The following is a 25,318-nucleotide window of genomic DNA, read 5'->3' as shown; positions in this document are numbered from 1 at the left end:
GGAGTGAGAGATCCACTCAAAACTACAGCAAGCCTCTGTGATGTCCAAGCCTGTGCTAATCTCCAGTTGTATTAAAATCAAAAGCTAGCTAGCTAGCTAGCCTCTGGGCTATCTTGATAAGACAACTGACTTGCCAGTCTTATGACACAGCTGAATCGATATATAAATAATCGAAAATTACTAAGCTAACAAAAATTTAAGTTGCAAAATAAACAACATTAAAATAATGAAAAAGCTCTCTGCTTAGGCCACCTCACAACCCATGAAACCCCAACGGTTCAAACCCCTCCTGTTGGCAGAGAGAAAGATGCGCAGTTCTAAAGCTCATGTCCGGCAATTCTACACATTTTTCATGTCTTATATGTGTTTTCATGTGATACAAGGAGTTGAATCTCGACCAAAATCCAAAAGAATGCAATAATATTCGTGGGTCCTGATTCTGGGTCAGGATTCGGCCTGCGGTTTGCCTTTTGAGTATGGGTACTGTAGGCCTTCTACTGAGAGGAGGGGGATTAAGAATGATCATTTTGCTTTTGTTGTTTGTTTTTTATAAATGCAAATTGCTCTACCATCCCAGTAGGTGCAGCAGAAACAGAAACGCGTCACTAATTTACTGGAGGAAAACAACCCTTTTGATGTATTTCTGTGAAATACTGCCATCTTGTGGAGGATTAACGGAATTGCTCTGCTCATCAGTTAGATCTTACTTCACTTTTGGATGGATGATTGACCTTGAGCTTTCTTCACAGGGGCCACCTGGTCGAGATGGAATCGATGGATTAGAGGTAAGCCTTTGTTTATTTTTGATATTATAAGGTGGACTGTATATGCCACACATCATGCTGATACCGTGTCCTCTTTACACAGGGACTGATGGGTCCTCCTGGACAGAAGGTCAAATATCTACATTACTCATGCAGACACACTTCCACACCTGTATACATGTATTATATATATATATATATATGTAACCTATATCATCTGTGATTAATTAATGCATTTCAATAATCTAATGTCAATAATCTAATGTCTTTAGATTAATTATGGAATTCTGAATTTAAATTCATCTGAATATTGTACATGTAAACTCCCCAATGAAAATACAATAATATATATAATGTCTTGCAGGGTGAGGATGGACAGCAGGGCGTGCCTGGATCACAGGGGTCTCCGGGGCTAAAGGTGTGACATCGTATTATTTCCTCCTCTTCCTCCTCTTCCTCCTCTCCCTTCTCTTGCCCAGTCTCACTCTATCTCCATGTCTGTGACAGGGGGAGCAGGGGCCTGCTGGTGACCAGGGCAGGACTGGCCTTGATGGACTACCAGGGATGAAGGTAAATATAGGAGGAATTTGGAAAAAGATGTCTTGAAAGATGAAGAAAAGATTGATGTTACATAGAGCGATGATGCTGAGACATTCGGCACTATATGTTGACCCTCTGGGCACAGACTGGTTGAATCAATGTTGTTTCCACAACATTTTTATCAATAAATGTCAATGTCATGACGTTGAATCAAGGTGGGAAATTGATTTTATTTGCAATTGTTCCTTGTTGATTTCACTTTGAATGCACATTAGTTGACAACTCATTTAAAACTGCGTTTGAACTGAAGTCTGTGCTCAGTGGGGATGCACTGGAATGGCAGGCCTGCTGAGGTCTTACTGTATGTATTCACTCTATGTAGGAGGGGACAGGAGACACAGGGGGAGAATGGGGAGACAGGGGGAGAAGGGGGAGAGGAGACACAGGGGGAGAAGGGGGAGAGGAGGCAGGGGGAGAAGGGGGAGAGGAGTCACAGGGGGAGAATGGGGAGACAGGGGGAGAAGGGGGAGAGGAGACACAGGGGGAGAAGGGGGAGAGGAGACACAGGGGGAGAAGGGGGAGACGAGACACAGGGGGAGAGGAGACACAGTGGGAGAAGGGGGAGAGGAGACAGGGGGAGAGGAAACATGGGGGGAGACAGGAGACACAGGGGGAGAAGGGAGACACAGGGGGAGAAGGGGGGACAGGGGGAGAATGGAGACACAGGGGAAGAAGGGGGTGGAGACAGGGGGAGAAGGGGGGACAGGATGAGAAGGGGGGACAGGGGGAAAAGGAGGAGAGGAGACACAGGGGGAGAAGAGGGAGACAGGAGACACAGAGGGAGAAGGGGGAGACAGGAGACACAGGGAGAGAAGAGGGAGACAGGAGACACAGAGGGAGAAGGGGGAGACAGGAGACACAGGGGTAGACAGGAGACACAGGGGGAGAAAAGGGAGACAGGAGACACAGGGGGAGAAGGGGGTGGACAGGAGACACAGAGGGAGAAGGGGGAGACAGGAGACACAGGGGGAGAAGGGGGGGAGGAGACACAGGGGGAGAAGGGGGAGACAGGAGACACAGGGGGAGAAGGGGGGACAGGAGGAGAAGGGGGGACGGGGGGAAAGGAGGAGAGGAGACACAGGGGGAGAAGGGGGAGAGGAGACACAGGGGGAGAAGGGGGAGACGAGACACAGGGGGAGAGGAGACACAGTGGGAGAAGGGGGAGAGGAGACAGGGGGAGAGGAAACATGGGGGGAGACAGGAGACACAGGGGGAGAAGGGAGACACAGGGGGAGAAGGGGGGACAGGGGGAGAATGGAGACACAGGGGGAGAAGGGGGGACAGGGGGAGAAGGTGGGAGACAAGAAACACAGGGGAAGAAGGGGGTGGAGACAGGGGGAGAAGGGGGGACAGGATGAGAAGGGGGGACAGGGGGAAAAGGAGGAGAGGAGACACAGGGGGAGAAGAGGGAGACAGGAGACACAGGGGGAGAAGAGGGAGACAGGAGACACAGAGGGAGAAGGGGGAGACAGGAGACACAGGGAGAGAAGAGGGAGACAGGAGACACAGAGGGAGAAGGGGGAGACAGGAGACACAGGGGGAGACAGGAGACACAGGGGGAGAAAAGGGAGACAGGAGACACAGGGGGAGAAGGGGGTGGACAGGAGACACAGAGGGAGAAGGGGGAGACAGGAGACACAGGGGGAGAAGGGGGGGAGGAGACACAGGGGGAGAAGGGGGAGACAGGAGACAGGAGACACAGGGGGAGAAGGGGGGACAGGAGGAGAAGGGGGGACGGGGGGAAAGGAGGAGAGGAGACACAGGGGGAGAAGAGGGAGACAGGAGACACAGGGGGAGAAGGGGGGGAGGAGACACAGGGGGAGAAGGGGGAGACAGGAGACACAGGGGGAGAAGGGGGGGAGGAGACACAGGGGGAGAAGGGGGGAGGAGACACAGGGTGAGAAGGGGGGGGGGAGACACAGGGGGAGAGGAGACACAGGGGGAGACAGGAGACCCCCTTCCAATACCTTTATTTATCTTTCTTCATTCATTTTCTTCTGTGTGTTTGTCTGTGTCTCCCTCTGCAGGGCTTACCAGGAGAGAAGGCTGTTCCTGGCTCCTATGACAACATCGGCCTTGGCCAAGTCGTTCAGGTGAGTTCTATATTGGGTCCTTTTTATGTTGATCAAAAACAACATTCTGCTTTGCATTACAACCCCACAAATTCAGAATATACCATTTTATTTATTGTTAAAAGTTTCCCTCACGCCATAATATTTGTCTAGATATGCATTCTGTGTAACAGTCCCCTGTGCAGTGTGTATTCTCACTTTCCTTTTCTACTTTTCTTTTCCTGCAGGGTCTCCCAGGGCCACCAGGGCCCCCAGGAGGCCAAGGGTCAAAGGTGAGAGTTAGTTGTTTTTGAAGAGGTGTCCGAGTGGTCCTCCTGTGTACCTGTCTCCTCATGTTTCCCCTTCTCATGTTTACCTGTGTCCTTCATGCCAACAGGGAGAGTCAGGCTCACCTGGTGCACCTGGAGCTGATGGGGATAAGGTAAATTTGAAAATAAAAGAGAGCCTCACACTCTAGGAGCTCGGATGCAAAAATGTAATTACCAACGTTTCGACAGCCAAGCTGTCTTCATCAGGGTATAATCACAAACACTGCGGAATGACTCGTTTATATAGTGTCAATAGACACAGGTGTCTGTAATCATGGCCAATAGTGGCCTAATATCATTGGTTAATTCTCAAATATTAAAATGGCAAACAAAGAACAGCATACAAACAACAAATGGATAGCAAACGATCATAGTTTCATTTTAGACTACACAAATTTACAAAAAATTACAATGGCAAAGTAACAATATGGCATGACCTGTAATGACTAATTATTCTTGTACTATGAAATCAATATGAACAGCATTCCTCAGTGCTATCGGCGTCATGTTGCGCCTCTTCTCTATAGGGAGCCAAAGGGGATAGAGGTGATGATGGGATGCCTGGAGTGGCAGGGGAGAAGGGAGAGCGAGGCCTGATGGGCCAAACTGGGCTTGCGGTAAGTGTGATATGAGCTGTCTCCTGATGGATACCCAATGGGCTATGGGCATGGCACAGAGGTCTACTATCCACCTGCCTTGTAGATTTTGTCCATGTGGTGTATTTCTCTCTCTCTTTAGGGAGCTGACGGTAAGAAGGGAGAGCGAGGGGATTCAAGGTTTGAGGACAATCTGGTCAGTAACGGTTTAGATTCCAAACTTGTATCTGTTAAGTGTGATACCTCACCAAGGTCTAGTTGTGTTATATGATTGTGTAACGTCTGGTTATCTTAACACTAATGCTCTCTGCTCCAGGCCCAGAGGATCTCTATCCCAGGCCCTCCAGGGCCTCCCGGGCCCCAGGGTTTCATGGTGGGTAACTGGTCCCTCTGTCTTCTTTATGATAGGGGGTCCTCTGTAGCCTAGTTGGTAGAGCGTGGTGCTTGCAACGCCAGGATAGTTGGTTAAATTCCTGGGACCAACCTTACGTAAAATGTATACACTCGTGATTGTAGGTCGCTTTGGGTAAAAGCGTCTGCTAAATGGCTTATATTATATATTATAGGGGGAATATCAAAAGCTTAAACTTTCTCTATATATATATTCTCTCTGCAAATAACTTAGATCCTTGACCAACACTCCATAACCTCAACTTGTTCTCAGAGGAACCTAGTACATCTCCAATGCTATTTCTGTTTTTTTAATGCTCTATGTTCTGTTATAGGCTCTTGTGATGAACAGTGTTTACAAAGAAAATGACATAAGAAATTGTGTTTTTCAGGGACTTGATGGAAGGCCTGGCCCCAAGGTGAGATAGTCAGGGCTCTGATCTCCTCCCGCCCCTAAAACAAAACAACACAGGGTTCTTTAGGTTACTGAAGCTGCACTAGAATGCCCTGTCATTCAAACTTTAGCCCTACTAGATAATGAAATGCTGGGTGGAGAATAGTGAATGGAATGTGTATTTATAAAAAGTCAGAGACAAGATGGATTGCAATTCACAAGGAAAAATGTAAGCACCAGCTTGAAATTGTGTTTTTGTCAATGTCTCACAGGGGGAACCAGGTGAGGGAGTGAAAGGAGATAAGGGGGATGCAGGCGACAAAGGTCCTCCTGGGCTAAGGGTAAATATGTCCTTTTCCGTCTCACTCAGACTGCATATCAGGGTTAGGGTCAATTCAGGAATTTCGAAATTTAATTCAATTCAATCCATAATTTGAAATACTAATTTGAAATGGACACACCCCACAGGAAGCAGAATTATAATTGAATTTGAGTTACAGGAAGTAGAACTGAATGTAAATGCATTCTGCTGAGACACGAAGCATAACGTTATCATTCCTTTGACTAATCTTTCACCAAAAGCATCTTACACTTATTACTGCAAAGAATACAGACACCATTTGATTACAACTGAAACATGTCACACGTTATTTATTAATATACAGTGCCTTGCGAAAGTATTCGGCCCCCTTGAACTTTGCGACCTTTTGCCACATTTCAGGCTTCAAACATAAAGATATAAAACTGTATTTTTTTGTGAAGAATCAACAACAAGTGGGACACAATCATGAAGTGGAACGACATTTATTGGATATTTCAAACTTTTTTAACAAATCAAAAACTGAAAAATTGGGCGTGCAAAATTATTCAGCCCCTTTACTTTCAGTGCAGCAAACTCTCTCCAGAAGTTCAGTGAGGATCTCTGAATGATCCAATGTTGACCTAAATGACTAATGATGATAAATACAATCCACCTGTGTGTAATCAAGTCTCCGTATAAATGCACCCGCACTGTGATAGTCTCAGAGGTCCGTTAAAAGCGCAGAGAGCATCATGAAGAACAAGGAACACACCAGGCAGGTCCGAGATACTGTTGTGAAGAAGTTTAAAGCCGGATTTGGATACAAAAAGATTTCCCAAGCTTTAAACATCCCAAGGAGCATTGTGCAAGCGATAATATTGAAATGGAAGGAGTATCAGACCACTGCAAATCTACCAAGACCTGGCCGTCCCTCTAAACTTTCAGCTCATACAAGGAGAAGACTGATCAGAGATGCAGCCAAGAGGCCAATGATCACTCTGGATGAACTGCAGAGATCTACAGCTGAGGTGGGAGACTCTGTCCATAGGACAACAATCAGTCAGTCGTATAGTGCACAAATCTGGCTTTTATGGAAGAGTGGCAAGAAGAAAGCCATTTCTTAAAGATATCCATAAAAAGTGTAGTTTAAGGTTTGCCACAAGCCACCTGGGAGACACACCAAACATGTGGAAGAAGGTGCTCTGGTCAGATGAAACCAAAATTGAACTTTTTGGCAACAATGCAAAACGTTATGTTTGGCGTAAAAGCAACACAGCTCATCACCATGAACACACCATCCCCACTGTCAAACATGGTGGTGGCAGCATCATGGTTTGGGCCTGCTTTTCTTCAGCAGGGACAGGGAAGATGGTTAAAATTGATGGGAAGATGGATGGAGCCAAATACAGGACCATTCTGGAAAAAAACCTGATGGAGTCTGCAAAAGACCTGACTGAGACGGAGATTTGTCTTCCAACAAGACAATGATCCAAAACATAAAGCAAAATCTACAATGGAATGGTTCAAAAATAAACATATCCAGGTGATAGAATGGCCAAGTCAAAGTCCAGACCTGAATCCAATCGAGAATCTGTGGAAAGAACTGAAAACTGCTGTTCACAAATGCTCTCCATCCAACCTCACTGAGCTCGAGCTGTTTTGCAAGGAGGAATGGGAAAAAAATTCAGTCTCTCGATGTGCAAAACTGATAGAGACATACCACAAGCGACTTACAGCTGTAATCGCAGCAAAAGGTGGCGCTACAAAGTATTAACTTAAGGGGGCTGAATAATTTTGCACGCACCATTTTTCAGTTTTTGATTTGTTAAAAAAGTTTGAAATATCCAATAAATGTCGTTCCACTTCATGATTGTGTCCCACTTGTTGTTGATTCTTCACAAAAAATACAGTTTTATATCTTTATGTTTGAAGCCTGAAATGTGGCAAAAGGTCGCAAAGTTCAAGGGGGCCGAATACTTTCGCAAGGCACTGTATGTGAGATTAGGTTGATCCCTTCCATTCTGAAGTGTTTGATGCACTCTGGGAAATGTATTTTATTTCAAATTTAATGAGGTGTAACTGAATTATAATGTGTCAATTAATTGTAAACATAAAAATGTATCTTAGAATATGTAATTATCTGTAATTAATTTAGAGAGAATTAATCTTTAAAAGTCAAATGTTTCATCGATATGTTTTACATATTACTGGTCACATACAGTATGTCAAAATAAACATATGTATGGTTGAATGTAGACTAAATAGTCATTTACATTTCATTGAATTTTATTGAATTGAAATCAATTTCCGAATTCCAAAGTCATATTCAAGAATTGAATAGGAATTAAAGAACAATTCGCAACTCAATTCAGAATTGTCAACCAACCCTGCTGCATATCATATTACGGATAACATAACTGATTACTCTATTTCTGCACACAGGGTACCCAGGGTCTTCCAGGTTCTACGGGGTTGGTTGGTCTCCCTGGCACCAAAGGGGGAAAGGTTAGAAGCATTTTTCATGCCCTGTTTTTGTGGAAATGGAAAGAGAATGGGAAAGGGGGGATACCTAGTCAGTTGTACAACTGAATGCATTCAACTGAAATATGTCTTCCGCATTTAACCCAACCCCTCTGAATCAGAGAGGACAGGATATCAGAGACCCTTCAGAGACTGGTACATTCTCCAAAGTAAGCTGCTTCTGAATGAATTTGATCATATTTAATTTCTTCAACAGGGAGAGCAAGGATTGCCGGGATTAGATGTAAGTATGTCTAAATCTGTCACATTTCTATGGAGGGATTTCCATGCCAACCTTAAATTGTATTTGAATTCCATAATTTAGAATTTGTATTAGGCTATTGAATTTAATATTTTAGAATTTGTATTGCACAAATTAAATAATTTAATTCATAAATGAACTTTGATTTGAAACTGAGTTGAGTGAATATTGCATTCAGTTTAATCATTCAATTTACATTTAATTGAATATTCAGTTTCAATATGGTAGATATTGCATTAATTTTCTGTGTATCAAGTTTACAAACTACGGTATAATTAAAGTTTATCAAAATGTCATAATTTCAACTTCTCAAATGCATTCAAATTCAGTTCTCTAAATTCAGATTGAAAACCAGAGACAACATCCTGGTACTTTGCCAGCCAGGAAAAGTAGAGGAGTACAGATAGAATGAAATGGTCTCTGTGGTAAACAGAAGCTTCTGGCGGTCTCTGAAGCCATCATGGCATGTTTCATTTATTTTATTCCTATGAATTTGGTGGTTCAAAAAGGTTCACATTTTGTCTATAAGGGATGTGCCTTCTGTTCCCCTCTATGCCACGGTCTTGTGACATGCAGGACAGCTGGTTTGAACCCTGTCAGTCACAAGAGCATGATTAAATACGGAGTGGAACAGCTATGACAAGGCTATTCAACTGTATTCTGATGGGGGCCAAATGGTGTTTTTTTTTGTGGCACTAACAACTAACAAAGTCTCTTAAAGACACCTCATTAACCACCACCTCTTTCAGGGTTTCCCCGGGCTGATGGGACAAAAGGGGGAGAGGGGGGGCAGAGGAGACAAGGTGGGTATCAGGCATAACAGTGGCTACTGTGGCTGTGATTATTCATCTTCTATTACCTAACATTAGCCATTTACATGTGAGTCATTTAGCAGAAGCTCTTATCCAGAGCCACTACAGTTAGTGCATTCATCTTAAGATAGCTAGGTGGGACATCCACATATCACAAGCAAAGAGCATTTTTCCTCAATAACGTAGCTAACCGGTGCCCCCACACATTGACTCTGTACCGGTACCCCCCTGTATATAGCCTCCACATTGACTCTGGACTGGTACCCCCTGTATATAGCCTGGCTATTGTTATTTTACTGCTACTCTGTTATCATCTATGCATAAGTCACTTTAATAGCTCTACCCACATGTATATATTACCTGGACTAACCGGTGTCCCCGCACATTGACTCTGTACTGGTACCCCCTGTATATAGCCTCCACATTGACTCTGTACCGGTACCCCCCTGTATATAGTCTTGCTATTGTTATTTTACTTCTGCTCTTTAATTATTTGTTACTTTTATTTCTTATTCATATTTTGTTTTTTAACTGCATTGTTGGTTAGGGCTTGTAAGTAAGCATCACACTGTAAGGCCTGTTGTATTCGGTGCATGTGACAAATACAATTTGATTAGATTTGATTTGATCAGTAGAGTCAGAGCTAGAAAGGGGGGTCAAGTGCAAGTGCTGGTTACGTAGTTTTGGGGTGGGTGTCGAGGTGAGGAGTAGGAGGATTATTTAGTTATAGTGTAATCTGGAGAAGAAATGAATGCTCGATGAGAGACTCCTCTGTGGGCCTCTGTAACTCAGTTGGTAGAGCACGGCTCATGCTACCCTTGGATAGTAGATTTGATTCCCTGGACCACCCATACCTAAAACATGTATGCAGCCCTGACTGTAAATCGCTTTGGATAAAAGCGTCTGCTAAATTGCATATATTATTATTATTAGGGCTGCCCAATGATGAAAAACAATTTATCTAGTTAATCTCAGGATTTGCTTTGATTAATCACGAAGAATCGCAAATTCAGAATTTGCTCAAATTACAAAAATCATTACAAGAAAAGTGACGTCTTGATTTTTTCCAAAGTAACGGTTAGCAAAATCAGGTAAATTGATGAAGCACAATTTCTTCAACATCAATGTCAACTTGTTTTGACATCACATTGTTGTTTTTATTTGTATAGATTATGTATTTTGGATATTTTCAGTGTATTTTAGATGTTTTCAGACTATGCAATATATATATTTTTTATTATGCACTAAAATGACAAAAGGTTAACTTAAGTTAACTGAATAACTCTAATATCCCTAATTATTATATTTTATTGTTTTGTCTCACTTCTCTCTCAGGGTGACAGGGGGATGCTGGGAAAGAAGGGACTGAAGGGACAGAAGGGCGAACAAGGCCCTCCTGGACTGGACCAGCCCTGTCCTGTGGTAGGACACTTCTCCCTGTCTCCTCTCCACTCACGCTTCACTCTAACACTGCCTTTTCATTCAAGGGCAAACCTTTCTTTCTCTAAATAACACAATTATTAGGTTTTCATTGGAGTGTAGATGTTTATAGGTATATGAGATGTTTATATAATGGAAATGTTTATATATGACTGAGATGTTTGTATGACTGAGGTCAGGACTTGAGTAAGTGGCTATAGACAGACAGTATACACAGTACTGTATCAATTGAATGAAGGAGTGACATTTTCGGAATGGCTCTTGCTGACAGGGCACCAATGGGGGTAGAGAACACCCTGGGGAGGCGGGGCAACCCTCAGGCGCCCCTTGCCCCTTGGTATAGTATTTCTGCTTTCTGTCTTTCTGTCCTCCACCCCTCATTAACCCCATCCCCTGTCTGTCTTCCTGCTTTCTGTGATGCAGTGGAAGCCATACTTAGCCCCCCCCCCCCCCCTTTCACTCCCTAGTTAGACATACTTAGCCAGCAACAAACCAGCAAGACACTGGGTCTCTTAATAGGTAGTCTAATGTAAGCGGCATAACACAATTGTCAGATCCTCAAAACATGATAACCTGGGCCAGCATGTCTACCACTGCAGCAGAGCTACCTGTTCTTTACTGTGCTGAATGTGCTCGTCCCTGCCTGTAGTCTAGCTGAACAGAAACTGTGTTTAAACTCTTATCACCGTGGGTGTAGTGTGTAATGTTGTGACATCGGTGTTGTGCTCCTCCTATGTGAAGTAATGTTGTGACATCGGTGTTGTGCTCCTCCTATGTGAAGTAATGTTGTGACATCGGTGTTGTGCTCCTCCTATGTGAAGTAAATGTTGTGACATCGGTGTTGTGCTCCTCCTATGTGAAGTAATGTTGTGACATCGGTGTTGTGCTCCTCCTATGTGAAGTAAATGTTGTGACATCGGTGTTGTGCTCCTCCTATGTGAAGTAATGTTGTGACATCGGTGTTGTGCTCCTCCTATGTGAAGTAATGTTGTGACATCGGTGTTGTGCTCCTCCTATGTGAAGTAAATGTTGTCAGTGTTTTACGATGTTACGTCAGCTACTGAATCATGAGCTGGGATGTCACTGTTTTTAACCACTGTAACATGGTATTAGTTTAATGGATGGTTTGACAGCATGACTGCTGTGTGCTGTTAGATATCCCTCCTCCTAGCCCTGTGTTGTTACAGACCATCTGTGTTTATCTGTTGGCGATGCAATACGGCATGTGTTTCTTTTCTGTCCCCAGGGTCGGGACGGATTACCCATACCTGGATGTTGGCATAAGGTTTGTACAGCAACACTACTTCTATGAAGCCCTTTTTGGGTGTTTGGCTGTATTAAGGTATCTGCATACTAGGTTCGGTTTGCTCCTAGCAGAACTCGGCTAAGGGAAGTGAACATCTGTGCCTCGCTTAGTCCCTTAAAAGGCCTTCTCTTAAAAAACTACGGGAATAGTACTGTTTTTCCATCTTGAGAAGCCGTAGTCAGTATACACTTCCTCAAAATAGTCAGAATTCATCTAAGATAACTCAAGAAATCTGTCATTCATTTTGACGTTTTTGCCGAAGAGATCTTAGTCGCTCAATTTTACATCTAACTAAGATGTTTGGTGCAGTATTTTTATATGAAAAAATGTGTATGAAAACGAGTCGTGTCTCGTTGAATGACAACAAACGAAGAATCCCTACTGTTGACCAATGACCGGCGAAGGGGCGTAGACTTCGGCTACCGACTTTGGCTTGCCTCGAGAAAACATTGGTGTGCACAAACAGCCGAAAAAACCCTTGCTGAATACCATAAAGAACAAAAACGGCACAAAATGTTGTCATAATGTATGCAGGAAATGTTGTCATAATGTCAAACTGTTTCAAATGGGAACCATTCAGACTCCTTTAGGGGTGTTTAAGAACTTATATTTCATCTTACATAGTGTACAGTGTCATCTTACATAGTGTACGGTGTCATCTTACATAGTGTACGGTGTCATTGTACAATATTATTTGCCTGCTAGTGAATGTGTGTCTCTGCTTTTGCTCTTTTTCAGTGATGACTGACCCGGGACCTGGGATCTGTACATATCGATATATATTTTTCAAATAAAACTCAAGTGTTGTTTTTTGTTGTTGTTGCCAATTCTAATTTAATATATTGAGTTTTTCGTATTGGAATTTAGATTGTGGGTCTATCACGATCAATATTTTGTACTTTTTGCATATGAAAAGAAAACTATTTTTTTTTAGTTTAGAGATTACTTACAAGAAGGATATCATGCACACAAAGAGGGGAGACTGGTGACAAATGGAAAGCAGTAGCAAATGCACACAACACCTACCGGATGGACAAATGTTGCTGCTTTTATCTATACGGGGAGAAATAAATCATTGATTCTGACTAACAGGCTCACTAGTGTTCCCATATTGGAGTGTACAACTCAGCCTGCACCTTGCAAACAAATCTACCCCATCACTCCTGTGATCGCTGTTTGCTTTGAAAGGACCAGTCCTCACGGCAGGGACCCAATGCCAGGTACCCATCCCAACTTTAGGAGAGAGGTATGGGGAGGCACAGAGGATGGCCCTCACAGTGGAATAGGAGCCACACAGACTGACTGCGCTGGACAGAGACAGATGGCTACACCAGCATGGAGGAAATATGGCTTTCACTCTTCAGCTGCAATCCTAACTGGTACTGGAGGGACTGGATTCAAACACCAGATCCCTCACAACAAATTACAGACACACACTAGCTTAGATGAATGGATTTATTTCAAGTACTTCTAAATCCCTTAGCAGTGTGTCATCCATTACATGAGGTTGTGTGTTTTTGTCATGTGTGCAAAAACTAATCAGATCTGAAATGAACACATTTTTTAATACCATGATCTTTCGATGGCTTTTTAGATTTAACCTTTGTCTGTAGTCGTTTTCTTAAATGTGTTTCATGTTTAGATCAATATTGGTTTAAAATGTTTTAGAATGTTTATAATGGTTTCAAAGTTGTTGCATCAAACGCTTTCTCATTCCTCTGAGTGCTCTAACCAGTTAATTGACACAGAACACTGTAAAACTTTGTAGATAAATATAATGAGATATTCCTGTGTGTAGGTTTTGTGGAAATTCCTTGGATCTGTCTTATATTCAAGTTACATACATTTTCATTTCATACATAGCCCCTGAAAAAGTTAGAGCTATTCAAACAGTCAGATTTAGACTTTCATGTCAAATGAATGATAGCAAGCCTAAAAAAGGGTCAGGACTTTTTACATCTGACATCAAGGTAGAAATAAAATACATATTTTCAAACCTACCAGGTGGGCTTATTGGGATAATTATTGTTTGTTCTAGATACATGCAGTATTTAAGTTGTCGGTCATATTAAATGCTATTTCAAATGGACATTGTTGTCTTTTTAATTATGAAGTTTGAGTTGTATTTTATTATCTACTGTTGGTGGTAAGGTCATAGGCGTTCATGGCCTAATTCAATTGATGTTATAAGAAGCTAACTAATTTGTTTTAGATATATAACTACGGAATACATATCAGGAACATCCTACGTGACTTGCCTAGTTAAATAAAGGTTAACTAAAAAAGAGTCACACCTCAGACATCACCCCTTTAGTAGGTTGTAGCCACCGCAAACTATAGCCTGTAGCTCCTGTACTTCAGGATAGTGGGGTCCACGGTGCAGGAACAGGAGTCTTCTGGCCCTGGAGATCACAGAGAGAGATGGACCTGGACAACCACTATGGGAGGGAGAGAGGGGGAGGACAATGGAAGAGAGAAAATAAAAAGAGATGATGGTGGGAGGCGATATGGGGACGTGGGGATCAGAGAGATGGTGAAGTGGAGCCAGAAACAGGAAAAGGGCGTGGTACAGAGGGTGGAAAAGTGATATAAGATTGTTTCACCTACAGCAATAAAGCTATACAAATTATGAGAGAACAATTTGAGGAGTATCATAATTATTAACTTTTTCTTTCTAATAAAAAAAAACTATTTGGCACAAATTGTTGATAAACAGTTACAGTTGAAGTCGGAAGTTTACATACACCTTAGCTAAATACATTTAAACTCAGTTTTTCACAATTCCAGACATTTAATCCAAGTAACAATTCCCTGTCTTAGGTCAGTTAGGATCACCACTTTATTTTAAGAATGAAATGTCAGAATAATAGTTGAGAGAATTATTTATTTCAGCTTTTATTTCACATTCCCAGTGGGTCACAAGTTTACATACACTCAATTAGCATTTGGTAGCATTGCCTTAAAATTGTTTAACTTGGGTCAAACGTTTCAGGTAGCCTTCCACAAGCTTCCCACAATAGGTTGGGTGAATTTTGGCCCATTCCTCCTGACAGAGCTGGTGTAAACGAGTCAGGTTTGTAGGACTCCATGCTCGCAAACGCTTTTTCAGGTCTGCCCAGCAATTTTCTATAGGATGAGGTCAGGGCTTTGTGATGGCTACTCCAATACCGTGACATTGTTGTCCTTAAGCCATTTTGCCACAACTTTGGAAGTGTGCTTGAGGTCATTGTCCATTTGATAGACCCATTTGCGACCAAGCTTTAACTTCCTGACTGATGTCTTGAGATGTTGCTTCATTATATCCACATCATTTTCCTGCCTCACCATTTTGTGAAGTGCACCAGTCTCTCCTGCAGCAAAGCACCCCCACAACATGATGCTGCCACCCCCATGCTTCATGGTTGGGATGGTGTTCTTCGGTTTGCCAGCCTCCATCTTTTTCCTCCAAACATAACGATGATCATTATGGCCAAACAGTTCTATTTTTGTTTCATCAGACCAGTGGACATTTCTCCAGAAAGTATGATCTTTGTCCCCATGTGCAGTTGCAAACCGTAGTCTGGCTTTTTATGGCGGTTTTGGAGCAGTGGCTTCTTCCTTGCTGAGTGGCTTTTCAGGTTATTTCGATATAAGACTCTGCTGTTGTTCTGGGATTGATTCGCACTTTTCGCACCAAAGTACTTTCATCTCTAGGAGACAGAACGCATCTCCTTCCTGAGCGGAATGACAGCTGTGTGGTCCCATGGTGTTTATACTTGCGTACTATTGTTTGTACAGATGAACGTGGTACCTTCAGGCATTTGGAAATTGCTCCCAAGGATGAACCAGACGTGTGGAGATCTACAATTTTTTTTCTGAGGTCTTGGCTGATTTCTTTTGATTTTCCCATGATGTCAAGCAAAGAGGCACTGCGTTTGAAGGTAGGCCTTGAAATACATCCACAGGTACACCTCCAATTGACTCAAATTATGTCAATTAGCCTATCAGAAGCTTCTAAAGCCATGACATCATTTTCTTGAATTTTCCAAGCTGTTTAAAGGCACAGTCAACTTAGTGTATGTGAACTTCTGACCCACTAAAATTGTGATACAGTGAATTATAAGTGAAATAATCTGTCTGTAAACAATTTTTGGAAAAATTACTCGTGTCCTGCACAAAGTAGATGTCCTAACCGACTTGCCAAAACTATAGTTTGTTAATTAACAATACATTTTTGGAGTGGTTGAAAAACAAGTTTAATTGACTCCAACCTAAGTGTATGTAAACATATTTAACAGGGTGTCTCATACTCCAACAATGTTCTAGCTCAAACACAGTTCTGAGAATAAAAATGGATCAAATTCACACAGAAGTGTTTTTAAAATCAGACATGCATTAATTCCTTTCTTCAGCACCATGTCGATGATGGCACGTGCCTTGTCTGCCCTCTCAGCTGTCACATTCACGTAGTCTTTTTCGTAGTCATTGACCACTTTCTTCTGCAGCAGCCCATCTAGGAGGCGTTTAATAGTAGGTTCTGACACATTTTCCACAAACTTCGGACGCACAAAACGCAGCCGCTCCACAGCACTGACCTCCAGCCCACCAATCAACTGGGGGGCAGGGAAAAGTAAGAGATACATTTGCCAAACGTGTGAGATGGAAAATATCTTCTACATTTACGTGTAGATAATTCACTATATATTACGATCACACTGTACAGGGGCTGGTGGTTTCATTCATCAGACTGTGATAGCAATTGTTTTCACGGTCTGAAACAATTTATACTAAACAAAAATATAAACGCAACATATAAATTGTTGGTCCCATGTTTCATGAGCTGAAATCAAAAGAAATCACAGAAATGTTCCCTATTTTGGCCACAAATTTCTTTACATCCCTGTTAGTGAGCATTTCTCCTTTGCCAAGATAATCCTGACAGGGGTGGCATATCAAGAAGCTGATTAAACAACATGATCATTACACAGGAGCACCTTGTGCTGGGGACAATAAAAGGCCACTTTAAAATATGTAGTTGTCACACAGCACAATGCCACAGACATCTCAAGTTGAGGGAGTGTGCAATTGGCATGCTGACTGCAGAAATGTCCACCAGAGCTGTTGCCAGAGAATTTAATGTTAATTTCTCTATTATGGCCTAATTCATTTATTTCAATTGACTGATTTCTTTATATGAACTGTAACTCAGTAAAATCTAAGAAATGGTTGCAAGTTACATTTATATTTTTGTTCAGTATAGTTAAATTGCTTGGGAAGTTTACTCTCATGACCTCTACAAGCCAAAATGTTGAATTAAGTTACATTTGGTCCTTATGATTCTCAAAAAAAAATGTTATATCCACAGGAAAGTATTATTAAATAGACTTTCCAAATGTGGGTCTGCTGCAGACCCTCTTCCTCCTCTCTTTCAAAATAAAGGTCCCCACAAGTTATCCCTTGCTTGGCATGTGGAGGACTATTATTTTGCCATGAGGTGTAGAGGAGAGTGGGTGACATGCCAAACACCTGCAGCAGACCCACGTCTGCAAAGTCTGTTTTAATAATACATTCCCTTGGAAAGTTTGTTTAAAATTCATAGTTATACCGGACAATCAGAGTAAGCTAAAATTTGAATTGTATTTAAAAAAGACCCACTCCAGCCTCCATAGCACCTTATTTATTACCTGATTTACTTAACAAAAGGTGCATTTCAGTAGCTGGTGAAAGTCTTCTCAATAAAAGCGGGGGCAATGACATGCTGAAGGGATTTGATAAAGCTGCCCCGGGTTGCACCAGGCGAAGCCAGTGAGGGAGGCGCGCCCTGCTCATATCAAACAGTAATCTTCACCACTCGTCATATTGTCAACAAGGCAGCATAATACATAATTCAGAAACATACACTCTCTCTTTTCCATAAAATACACTACATGACCAAAAGTATGTGGACACCTGCTCATCGAACATCTCAAAAATCATGGGCATCAATATGGAGTTGGTCCCTCCTTTGATGCTATAACAGCCTCCACTCCTCTGGGAAGTCATTCCACTAGATGTTGGAACATTGCTGAGGGGACTTGCTTCCATTCAGCTACAAAAACATTAGTGAGGTCAGGCATTGATGTTGGGCGATTAGGCCTGGCTCGCAGTCAGCGTTTCAATTAATCTCAAAGGTGTTCGATGGGGTTCTCCTGGCATCTGCCAAACCCAGATTTGTTCGTCGGACTGCCAGATGGTGAAGCGTGATTCATCACTTCAGAGAACATGTTTCCACTGTTCCAGAGGCCAATGGCGGCGAGCTTTACACCCCTCCACCCGACACTTGGCATTACACATGTTGATCTTAGGCTTGTGTGTGGCTGCTCGGCCATTAAAACCCATTTCATGAAGCTCCCAAGGAATAGTGATTGTGCTGATGTTGCTTCCAGAGGCCGTTTGGAACTCGGTAGTGAGTGTTGAAACCGAGAACAGGCAATTTTTACGCGCTACGTGCTTCAGCAATCGGCAGTTGCGTTCTGTGAGCTTGTGTGGCCTTCCACTTCGCGGCTGAGCCATTGTTGCTCCTAGATGTTTCCACTAACAGGGTAGAAATTTGACAAACTGACTTGGTGGAAAGGTGGCATGCTATGACGCTGTCACGTTGAAAGTCAGTGAGCTCTTCAGTAATACCATTCTACTGCCAATGTTTGTCTCTGGAGATTGCATGGCTGTGTGCTGAATTTGTACACCTGTCAGCAACAGGTGTGGCTGAAATGGCCAAATTCATTCATTTGAAGGCTTGTCAACATACTTTTGTATATATAGTGTATGTTAGTTTTCAAACTATTTTTCATTGGGAAGGCAGATAAAGCGTTTTTTTATCAAAAGCAATCACTTTTGCATGTGAAAAAAACAGAATCCTACTCATTACTCCAAGTGCTTAAAGGGGAATAACGGCACATTTCAAAAATGTGTATAAATTCCTAATGGATGGTTCGAAATGTACAGAATGGGGACCTGGAAGAAAATGGAGGAGGGTCATGCTTTTTCAATTTCAGTCAAGGGGAAAGTTTCGTTATTTTTTTTACCTAGTCGAGGGGAGAGTCATGTAATTTGTAATTGATGACATTTTAGTATTAGTTGCTTATTTGGCTAAATATACAGTTCCAGTCAAAAGTTTGGACACAGGGTTTCAAGGGTTTTTCTTTATTTTGACTATTTCTACATTGTATATGCAGTACCAGACCTTGTTCTTTATCTGTACTATTTTCTACATTTCCCAAATAAACGCTTCACAGAGTTCAAGTAACAGACACATCTCAACAACAACTGTGTGAATCAGGCCTTCAGAGGAGACTGTGTGAATCAGGCCTTCAGAGGAGACTGTGTGAATCAGGCCTTCATGGTCAAATTGCATTGGGCAAATATCGATGTTTGCCTGATGCCACCCCTCATCTCTGACTCTCCTGGGTCCCAACATCTATTGCTCCTATTGCTACTTATTGTGGTCTCACTCACATGATCTATAGGCTACAGGCTAGGCTATATGAAGTGCATGCTCGGAGAAGCAAAGAGCAAAGTTATATTTCTAAGAAAATATACTTCCTTCTCAAGTCTTTTGCGCTGCTGGGATGGTGTGAATAAAACTAGGCTGCATTACACACTGCAATGGATATTCCAACCTGAGCCCCGGCCTGCTCTGCTGTTGCTGATCAAAACGTTTTGTTGTGCTGCCTAACCAATGGCTGTGCTGTGTAGGCCTGCGGTGGCAGTTCAGGAGACTCTTCTTCCCCTACATTTTTTTTTAGGCCTAGTCCACAAATGTAATATCCGGTGTGCAGACTAGCCTATGTCTGTCTGTCAAAGTGAGCACCTCTCTCACTTTGGTAGAGCTGATGTGAGCTACGTCACCAGGTTATACAGTGCCCCACACACTGCAGCGCTGGATAGAACTTTGTGGAATAACGAAAAAATCTATGTTCTGTCACAGCGGAAATACTACATTTTCTGTGATGAATTTGGGTTGCGGAACATTTTTCACCCAGTGCAAACTCCACCCTCCCGGGCACCCCGGACAGCATGATCATGATTGAATCCCCTCAATGGATCACCCTTCAGACCAACCCCTGCAAACTCCTTGAATGGCGAGCTCCTTGAAATTCACAGTCGTGTGTAAAAAATATTGCTCAAAACTGTTACCTTTTTTTTTTTTTTACAACCTATTTGTAAGCAATGCTGGTTAGTGTCATTACACCAGCGTCACTAAAAGTGTTTAAGGGGCTGGATGGGGTTAAAGAATAACTTACCTATTAGTGGTACATCACGCATCCATACCTCCTCACCCCCACTCCTCAGGAGCCGTAGCTCCACATCCTCTGTGTCTGATCCAAGGAGCACCTGGAAGGTGGGGTGGTAGTTGGGGCCGTAGTCACGGCGAAACATTTCCGTCTGAAACACAGCACATGTAGAGTCAACAGCAACACTCCATCCAGAGCCTTGAAATGTCAATCAAAATTGCTCAAACTAGCATTCAGCACAGCTCACATTTTCAAAAAACATTTTATCGTGTCAACTTGGTATGATCAATGTCACATTCAATGGGGGTTCACAAATACATGATGATCTAAGACATTTATGGAAACATTTATTGTACCAAAGGTTGTATCTTATTTTTCTCAGTAGAATCACAGCAGAGTTTGTATGTTTCCCCACAGGTGAGCAGGCAGTTGGAGGGCATCCGAATGTAGCTGTACGCCTGCTGGAGCTTTTCTACCTATAATAGAATAGGAGCTGATTATAAATAAGGTCCTCCGATTATCAGAGGAGAGTCCCGTGTGGCTCATTTAATTCCCACAGGGGACCAGTATGAAAATGTCTGGTCTCACTACTGTAAGTTCCTCTGGATAAGAGTGTCTGCTAAATGACTAAAATTATCAAATGAGAGCCAACTGACACGAGTGCCTAAAGTCAGATCCATTTTAACAAAGAAAGTGAATGTAAGTTTATGAGTTTGAGTTTATACCTCATTGAGCAGCACATTCTTTGGAAGTAAATGCACATTCAGAGTTGGCTTGCGGAACATTTAATAAGTTATCCTTTTTTAGATAAAACTATACTAAATATATGCATATATCACCAAATAATTGATTAAAATACACTGTTTGCAATGAAGGTCTACAGTAACTTCAACAGCACTGTCTGGGGTAGCACCATGGTGTAGCCGGAGGACAGCTAGCTTCCATCCTCCTCTGTCTACATTGACTTCAATACAAAACCTAGGAGGCTCATAGGCCTCACCACCTTCCATAGACACACATGGTAATTATGAACACTTCCGGAGGACGTCCTCCAACAAATCAAAGCTTTTGCCGTATAAACTGACATGTTGTACATCTAATCATAGAATTAGGATCAGAGAATGAACCTAGTGTGTTGTATTAGGATAGTGCCATTGAGCATTATGGTGGTTCTATGTGCTGAGAAGCTTGGTGACATTGTTGGATAGAGATAAAGAGCGAAGAGTGATAGATAGATTTTTACATTTTTCAATTCAAATATTTTTTTCAAATTACAGGAGAAGGAGGAGGTATATTATGAATGGTTTTCTTGGTTTTAGAACTTTATTTTTGTGTCCAATTAAAGCAATTTATTTACATTTGCCTTGCTAACTTCCGTAGCTAGCTAGCAACCAGCGCGAGTGTGCAGTTTTCTCCGCCAGAATGATAGAATGGCCAACACTGCCGAAAATTGTGGACTTTTTGTTGAAGAACTCCTTTCATTATCTGGGGTACACGGAAAAGGTGCGAATTAAAAGCGAGGGTCGACCTCTGCCTGAGATCAGTTTCATTAATAATCCCAGCCCCCGTCCAAGCAGGAGGCCTTTTGTCTTCTGTTAGGCCGTCATTGTAAATAAAAAATTGTTCTTAACTGACTTTGTGACTTTATGAATAAAATGATGTTACATATTTGTTTAAAATTATTCTCCAGCTTGATAATTCATTTGTCATTATTTGACACAGATAAACGTGACGGTGGATACAAAAATGAATTTGATCACTTCAACCACTCTTCCACAAATGAACACGCACGCGCACACACACACACACGCACACACAACTATCAAGTAATTTTCCTCAATTGTAATAAATTCAGCTAATGTATATTTTAGGTAAATGGGTTGGATAAATTATAACTATCCAGGCATTGTAAGATCTGGCATGCGTATTGCGTATTGAGAAAGGCCGCCAAAGGCAGACTTGGCTCTCAAGAGAAGACAGGCTATGTCTTCCTTGAAATTGTAGAAGTATGGGATGACTCCCTGGGTGGAGATGTGTGTGAACGATGTGTGTGAACGAGTTGCGTCAGCCTGAGCAGTTGTCCCCCTATATGTCTGGACCCTGGCGAAACGGTCCCGGGCAATCCGAGAGACTTGGGACGTCCCTATCCTAACCCCAAACTCAACCTCTACCCTTAACCCTAACCATTACGTAACCCTAACCTTAACCCAGGGTTTCCCAAACTCAAACCTCAGGACCCCAAGAGGAGCATGTTTTTCCCCCTAGCACTAACAATCAACACTAATAATCAAGGACCGAGTTTGGGAAACACTGCCTTAACCCTTATCTTAACCATTTCAAATTTCAATTTGTAGCTGGAGAATTTAAAATCTGAAAACAAGACTCCCTAAATTTTATCAGCATATCAAATGTGCGACCCGAGCTGGCAAAACCCTGGATCATTGTTATTCTAACTTCCGCGACACATACAAATCCCTCCCCCGCCCTCCTTTCAGAACATTTGACCACGACTCCATTTTGTAGCTCCCAGCCTATAGATAGAAACTAAAACAGGAAGCGCCCATGCTCAGGTCTGTTCAAAGCTGGTCCAACCAATCGGATTCCACGCTTCAAGATTGCTTCGATCACGTGGACTGGGATATGTTCCACATAGCGTCGGACAATAACATTGATGAATACGCTGATTTGGTTAGTGAGTTTATTAGCAAGTGCATCGGTGATGTTGTACCCACAGAGTCTATTAAATCCTTCCCCAACCAGAAACCGTGGATTGATGGCAGCATTCGCACAAAACTGAAAGCACGAACCACTGCTTTTAATCAGGTCAAGGTGACCGGAAACATGACCGAATACCCACCATGACCCACCATTGTTCCTGTTCCCAAGAACGCTACGGTAACTGAGCTAAATGACTATCGCCCCGTAACACTCACTTCCGTCATCATGAAGTGCTTTGAGAGACTAGTCAAGGACCATATCACCTCCACCCTACCTGACACCCTAGACCCACTCCAATTTGCTTACCACCCCAATAAGTCCACAGACGACGCAATCGCAATCACACTGCACACTGCCCTAACCCATCTGGACAAGAGGAATACCTATGTAAGAATGCTGTTCATCGACTTCAGCTCAGCATTTAACACCATAGTACCCTCCAAACTCGTCAATTAAGCTCGAGACGCTGGGTCTCGACCCCGCCCTGTGCAACTGGGTCCTGGACTTCCTGGCGGGCCGCCCCCAGGTGGTGAGGGTAGGAAACAGCATCTCCACCTCGCTGATCCTCACCACTGGGGCCCCACAAGGGTGCGTTCTCAGCCCTCTCCTGTTCTCCCTGTTCACCCATGACTGCGTGGCCATGCACGCCTCCAACTCAATCATCAAGTTTGCAGACGACACTAAAGTGGTAGGCCTGATTACCAACAACGACGAGACGACCTACAGGAAGGAGGTGAGGGCCCTCAGAGTGTGGTGTCAGGGAAATAACCTCACACTCAATGTCAACAAAACAAAGGAGATGATCGTGGACTTCAGGAAACAGTAGAGGGAGCAGCCCCCTATCCACATAGATGGGACAGTAGTGGAGAAGGTGGAAAGTTTTAAGTCCCTCGGTGTACACATCACGGACAAACTGAAATGGTCCACCCACACAGATGGTGTGGTGAAGAAGGCGCAGCAGCGCCTCTTCAACCTCAGGAGGCTGAAGATATTTGGCTTGTCACCAAAAACACTCACAAACTTTTACAAATGCACAATCGAGAGCATCCTGTCGGGCAGTATCACCGCCTGGTACGGCAACTGCTCCGCCCACAACCGTAAGGCTCTCCAGAGGGTAGTGAGGTCTGCACAACGCATCACCGGGAGCAAACTACCTGCCCTCCATGACACCTACACCACCCGATGTCACAGGAAGGCCAAAAAGATCATCAAGGACAACAACCACCCGAGCCACTTCCTGTTCACCCTGCTATCATCCAGAAGGCGAGGTCAGTACAGGTGCATCAAAGTGGGGAACGAGAGACTGAAAAACAGCTTCTTTCTCAAGGCCATCAGACTGTTAAACACCCATCACTAACATTGAGTGGCTGCTGCCAACACACTGACTCAACTGTAGCCCCATTAATAATGAAAAATGTAATATGTAATGTAATAAATGTATCACTAGCCACTTTATATAATTTTTACATACCCTACATTACTCATCTCATATGTATATACTGTACTCTATACCATCTACTGCATCTTGCCTATGCCGTTCGACCATCGCTCATTCATATATTTTTTATGTACATATTCTTATTCATTCCTTTACACTTGTGTGTATAAGATAGTTGTTAAATTGTTAGATATTACTGCATTGTCGGAACTAGAAGCACAAGCATTTCGCTACACTCGCATTAACATCTGCTAAACATGTGTATGTGACAAATAAGATTTGATTTTATAACCATTTTAAATTTAAATTTAAATGGGGGGGTAGGGACGTCCCAAGGATCCCGTATAGCAAGGCCGTTTCGTCACGGGCCCAGACACAGGGGGACATCTGCTCGGGCTGACGCACAACGTGTCCCAACTACGTATTTTTTTGTTTTGTTGTTGTTGCCTGTTTGGGATTCCTTCTTGGATGGCCTGTAACAAAGATTGTATCTGTACTGGGTTGAGTCTATCAAATAAACAAGAACAACGTGGGGCTAAGTGAGAAAACAGCGTATAAATACGCATGTATATATTTTTTACGGCTCATACTAGTGCACCCACTTCGCAAACACACCACTGCAGCAAGCAGGCGAAACTCAGGTAACGTAACTAGCTAACGTTAGCTACACAGGGATAAAAGGTGCAGGATCGATAACTTGCTGAAAACAACCATCCTGAGACGTCCTTGTTGCACAGAGATAGTTAGTCGGTGGGCCATTCCCATATCGTACTCGATGAACAGACGAGGTTCATCGGTGTCTACTTATTCTCAAGAGGCCATGGCGGGGAGCAAATGGAACCTAGCGTAGCTAGCTAGCTAACGTCAAATGTTATAGTAGAGGTTTCTTATGTTTGTTTACAATATAGGATAACTTGATAAAGATAAAGAGTAAATGGGGAAGTGAAGTTGTAAGACGTTACACGTGTACGTTCAAGTTTCAGTTGCTGGTAGAAAAGTGACAGGTGTTGTTGTCGGTCCCTGTTCAGAGTTGAAGCTGGACTTGCCAGCTAACAGATTGCCAACTAGCTAGCGTTAGCTAGCTGCTATGATGATGATACTAAAGTTAGTGTCGTGTGAGCTGTTTACCAAAAACGTGATTAGCT

General features: G+C 42.8%; 2 protein-coding genes and 1 long non-coding RNA gene across 12 annotated transcripts in view; 2 read left to right on the top strand and 1 right to left on the bottom strand.

Annotated features, from left to right (window-relative positions):
- Positions 1-13,854, top strand: part of LOC110510209 (collagen alpha-1(XXIII) chain) — a 96,938-nt gene extending 83,084 nt beyond the window's left edge. For 3 of the 5 annotated variants that reach the window (XM_036968196.1, XM_036968197.1, XM_036968200.1), the window contains 19 exons: positions 750-785; positions 868-894; positions 1,129-1,182; positions 1,272-1,334; positions 3,392-3,457; positions 3,664-3,708; positions 3,813-3,857; positions 4,272-4,361; positions 4,483-4,536; positions 4,657-4,713; positions 5,123-5,149; positions 5,397-5,465; positions 7,868-7,930; positions 8,163-8,189; positions 8,957-9,010; positions 10,355-10,441; positions 10,731-10,796; positions 11,706-11,744; positions 12,504-13,854. In XM_036968196.1, coding sequence (XP_036824091.1) covers positions 750-785; positions 868-894; positions 1,129-1,182; positions 1,272-1,334; positions 3,392-3,457; positions 3,664-3,708; positions 3,813-3,857; positions 4,272-4,361; positions 4,483-4,536; positions 4,657-4,713; positions 5,123-5,149; positions 5,397-5,465; positions 7,868-7,930; positions 8,163-8,189; positions 8,957-9,010; positions 10,355-10,441; positions 10,731-10,796; positions 11,706-11,744; positions 12,504-12,506 — 972 coding nt within the window. In that variant the 3' untranslated portion in view covers positions 12,507-13,854. The remainder of the gene's footprint in view (positions 1-749; positions 786-867; positions 895-1,128; positions 1,183-1,271; positions 1,335-3,391; positions 3,458-3,663; positions 3,709-3,812; positions 3,858-4,271; positions 4,362-4,482; positions 4,537-4,656; positions 4,714-5,122; positions 5,150-5,396; positions 5,466-7,867; positions 7,931-8,162; positions 8,190-8,956; positions 9,011-10,354; positions 10,442-10,730; positions 10,797-11,705; positions 11,745-12,503) is intronic. The other 2 variants (XM_036968198.1, XM_036968199.1) reach the window with 2 other exon arrangements.
- LOC118945346 overlaps positions 13,826-25,318 on the bottom strand; it is a 12,163-nt gene continuing 670 nt past the window's right edge. Inside the window, exons 2-4 of the long non-coding RNA XR_005040509.1 lie at positions 20,374-20,493; positions 20,027-20,168; positions 13,826-14,203 (exon numbers count right to left, since the gene is read on the bottom strand). This is a non-coding gene — a long non-coding RNA (uncharacterized LOC118945346). The remainder of the gene's footprint in view (positions 14,204-20,026; positions 20,169-20,373; positions 20,494-25,318) is intronic.
- The window catches only part of LOC110510210 (RAC-beta serine/threonine-protein kinase-like), a 16,133-nt gene continuing 15,341 nt past the window's right edge, over positions 24,527-25,318 (top strand). For 5 of the 6 annotated variants that reach the window (XM_036968203.1, XM_036968202.1, XM_036968206.1 and 2 more), the window contains exon 1: positions 24,527-24,814. The gene's annotated coding sequence lies outside the window, so the exon portion shown is untranslated. The remainder of the gene's footprint in view (positions 24,815-25,318) is intronic. The other variant, XM_036968204.1, reaches the window with a different exon arrangement.

This window comes from Oncorhynchus mykiss, chromosome Y (genome assembly GCF_013265735.2).
Source record: "Oncorhynchus mykiss isolate Arlee chromosome Y, USDA_OmykA_1.1, whole genome shotgun sequence".
Taxonomy (NCBI): domain Eukaryota; kingdom Metazoa; phylum Chordata; class Actinopteri; order Salmoniformes; family Salmonidae; genus Oncorhynchus; species Oncorhynchus mykiss.
This window is presented reverse-complemented; position numbering and strand designations above follow the sequence as displayed.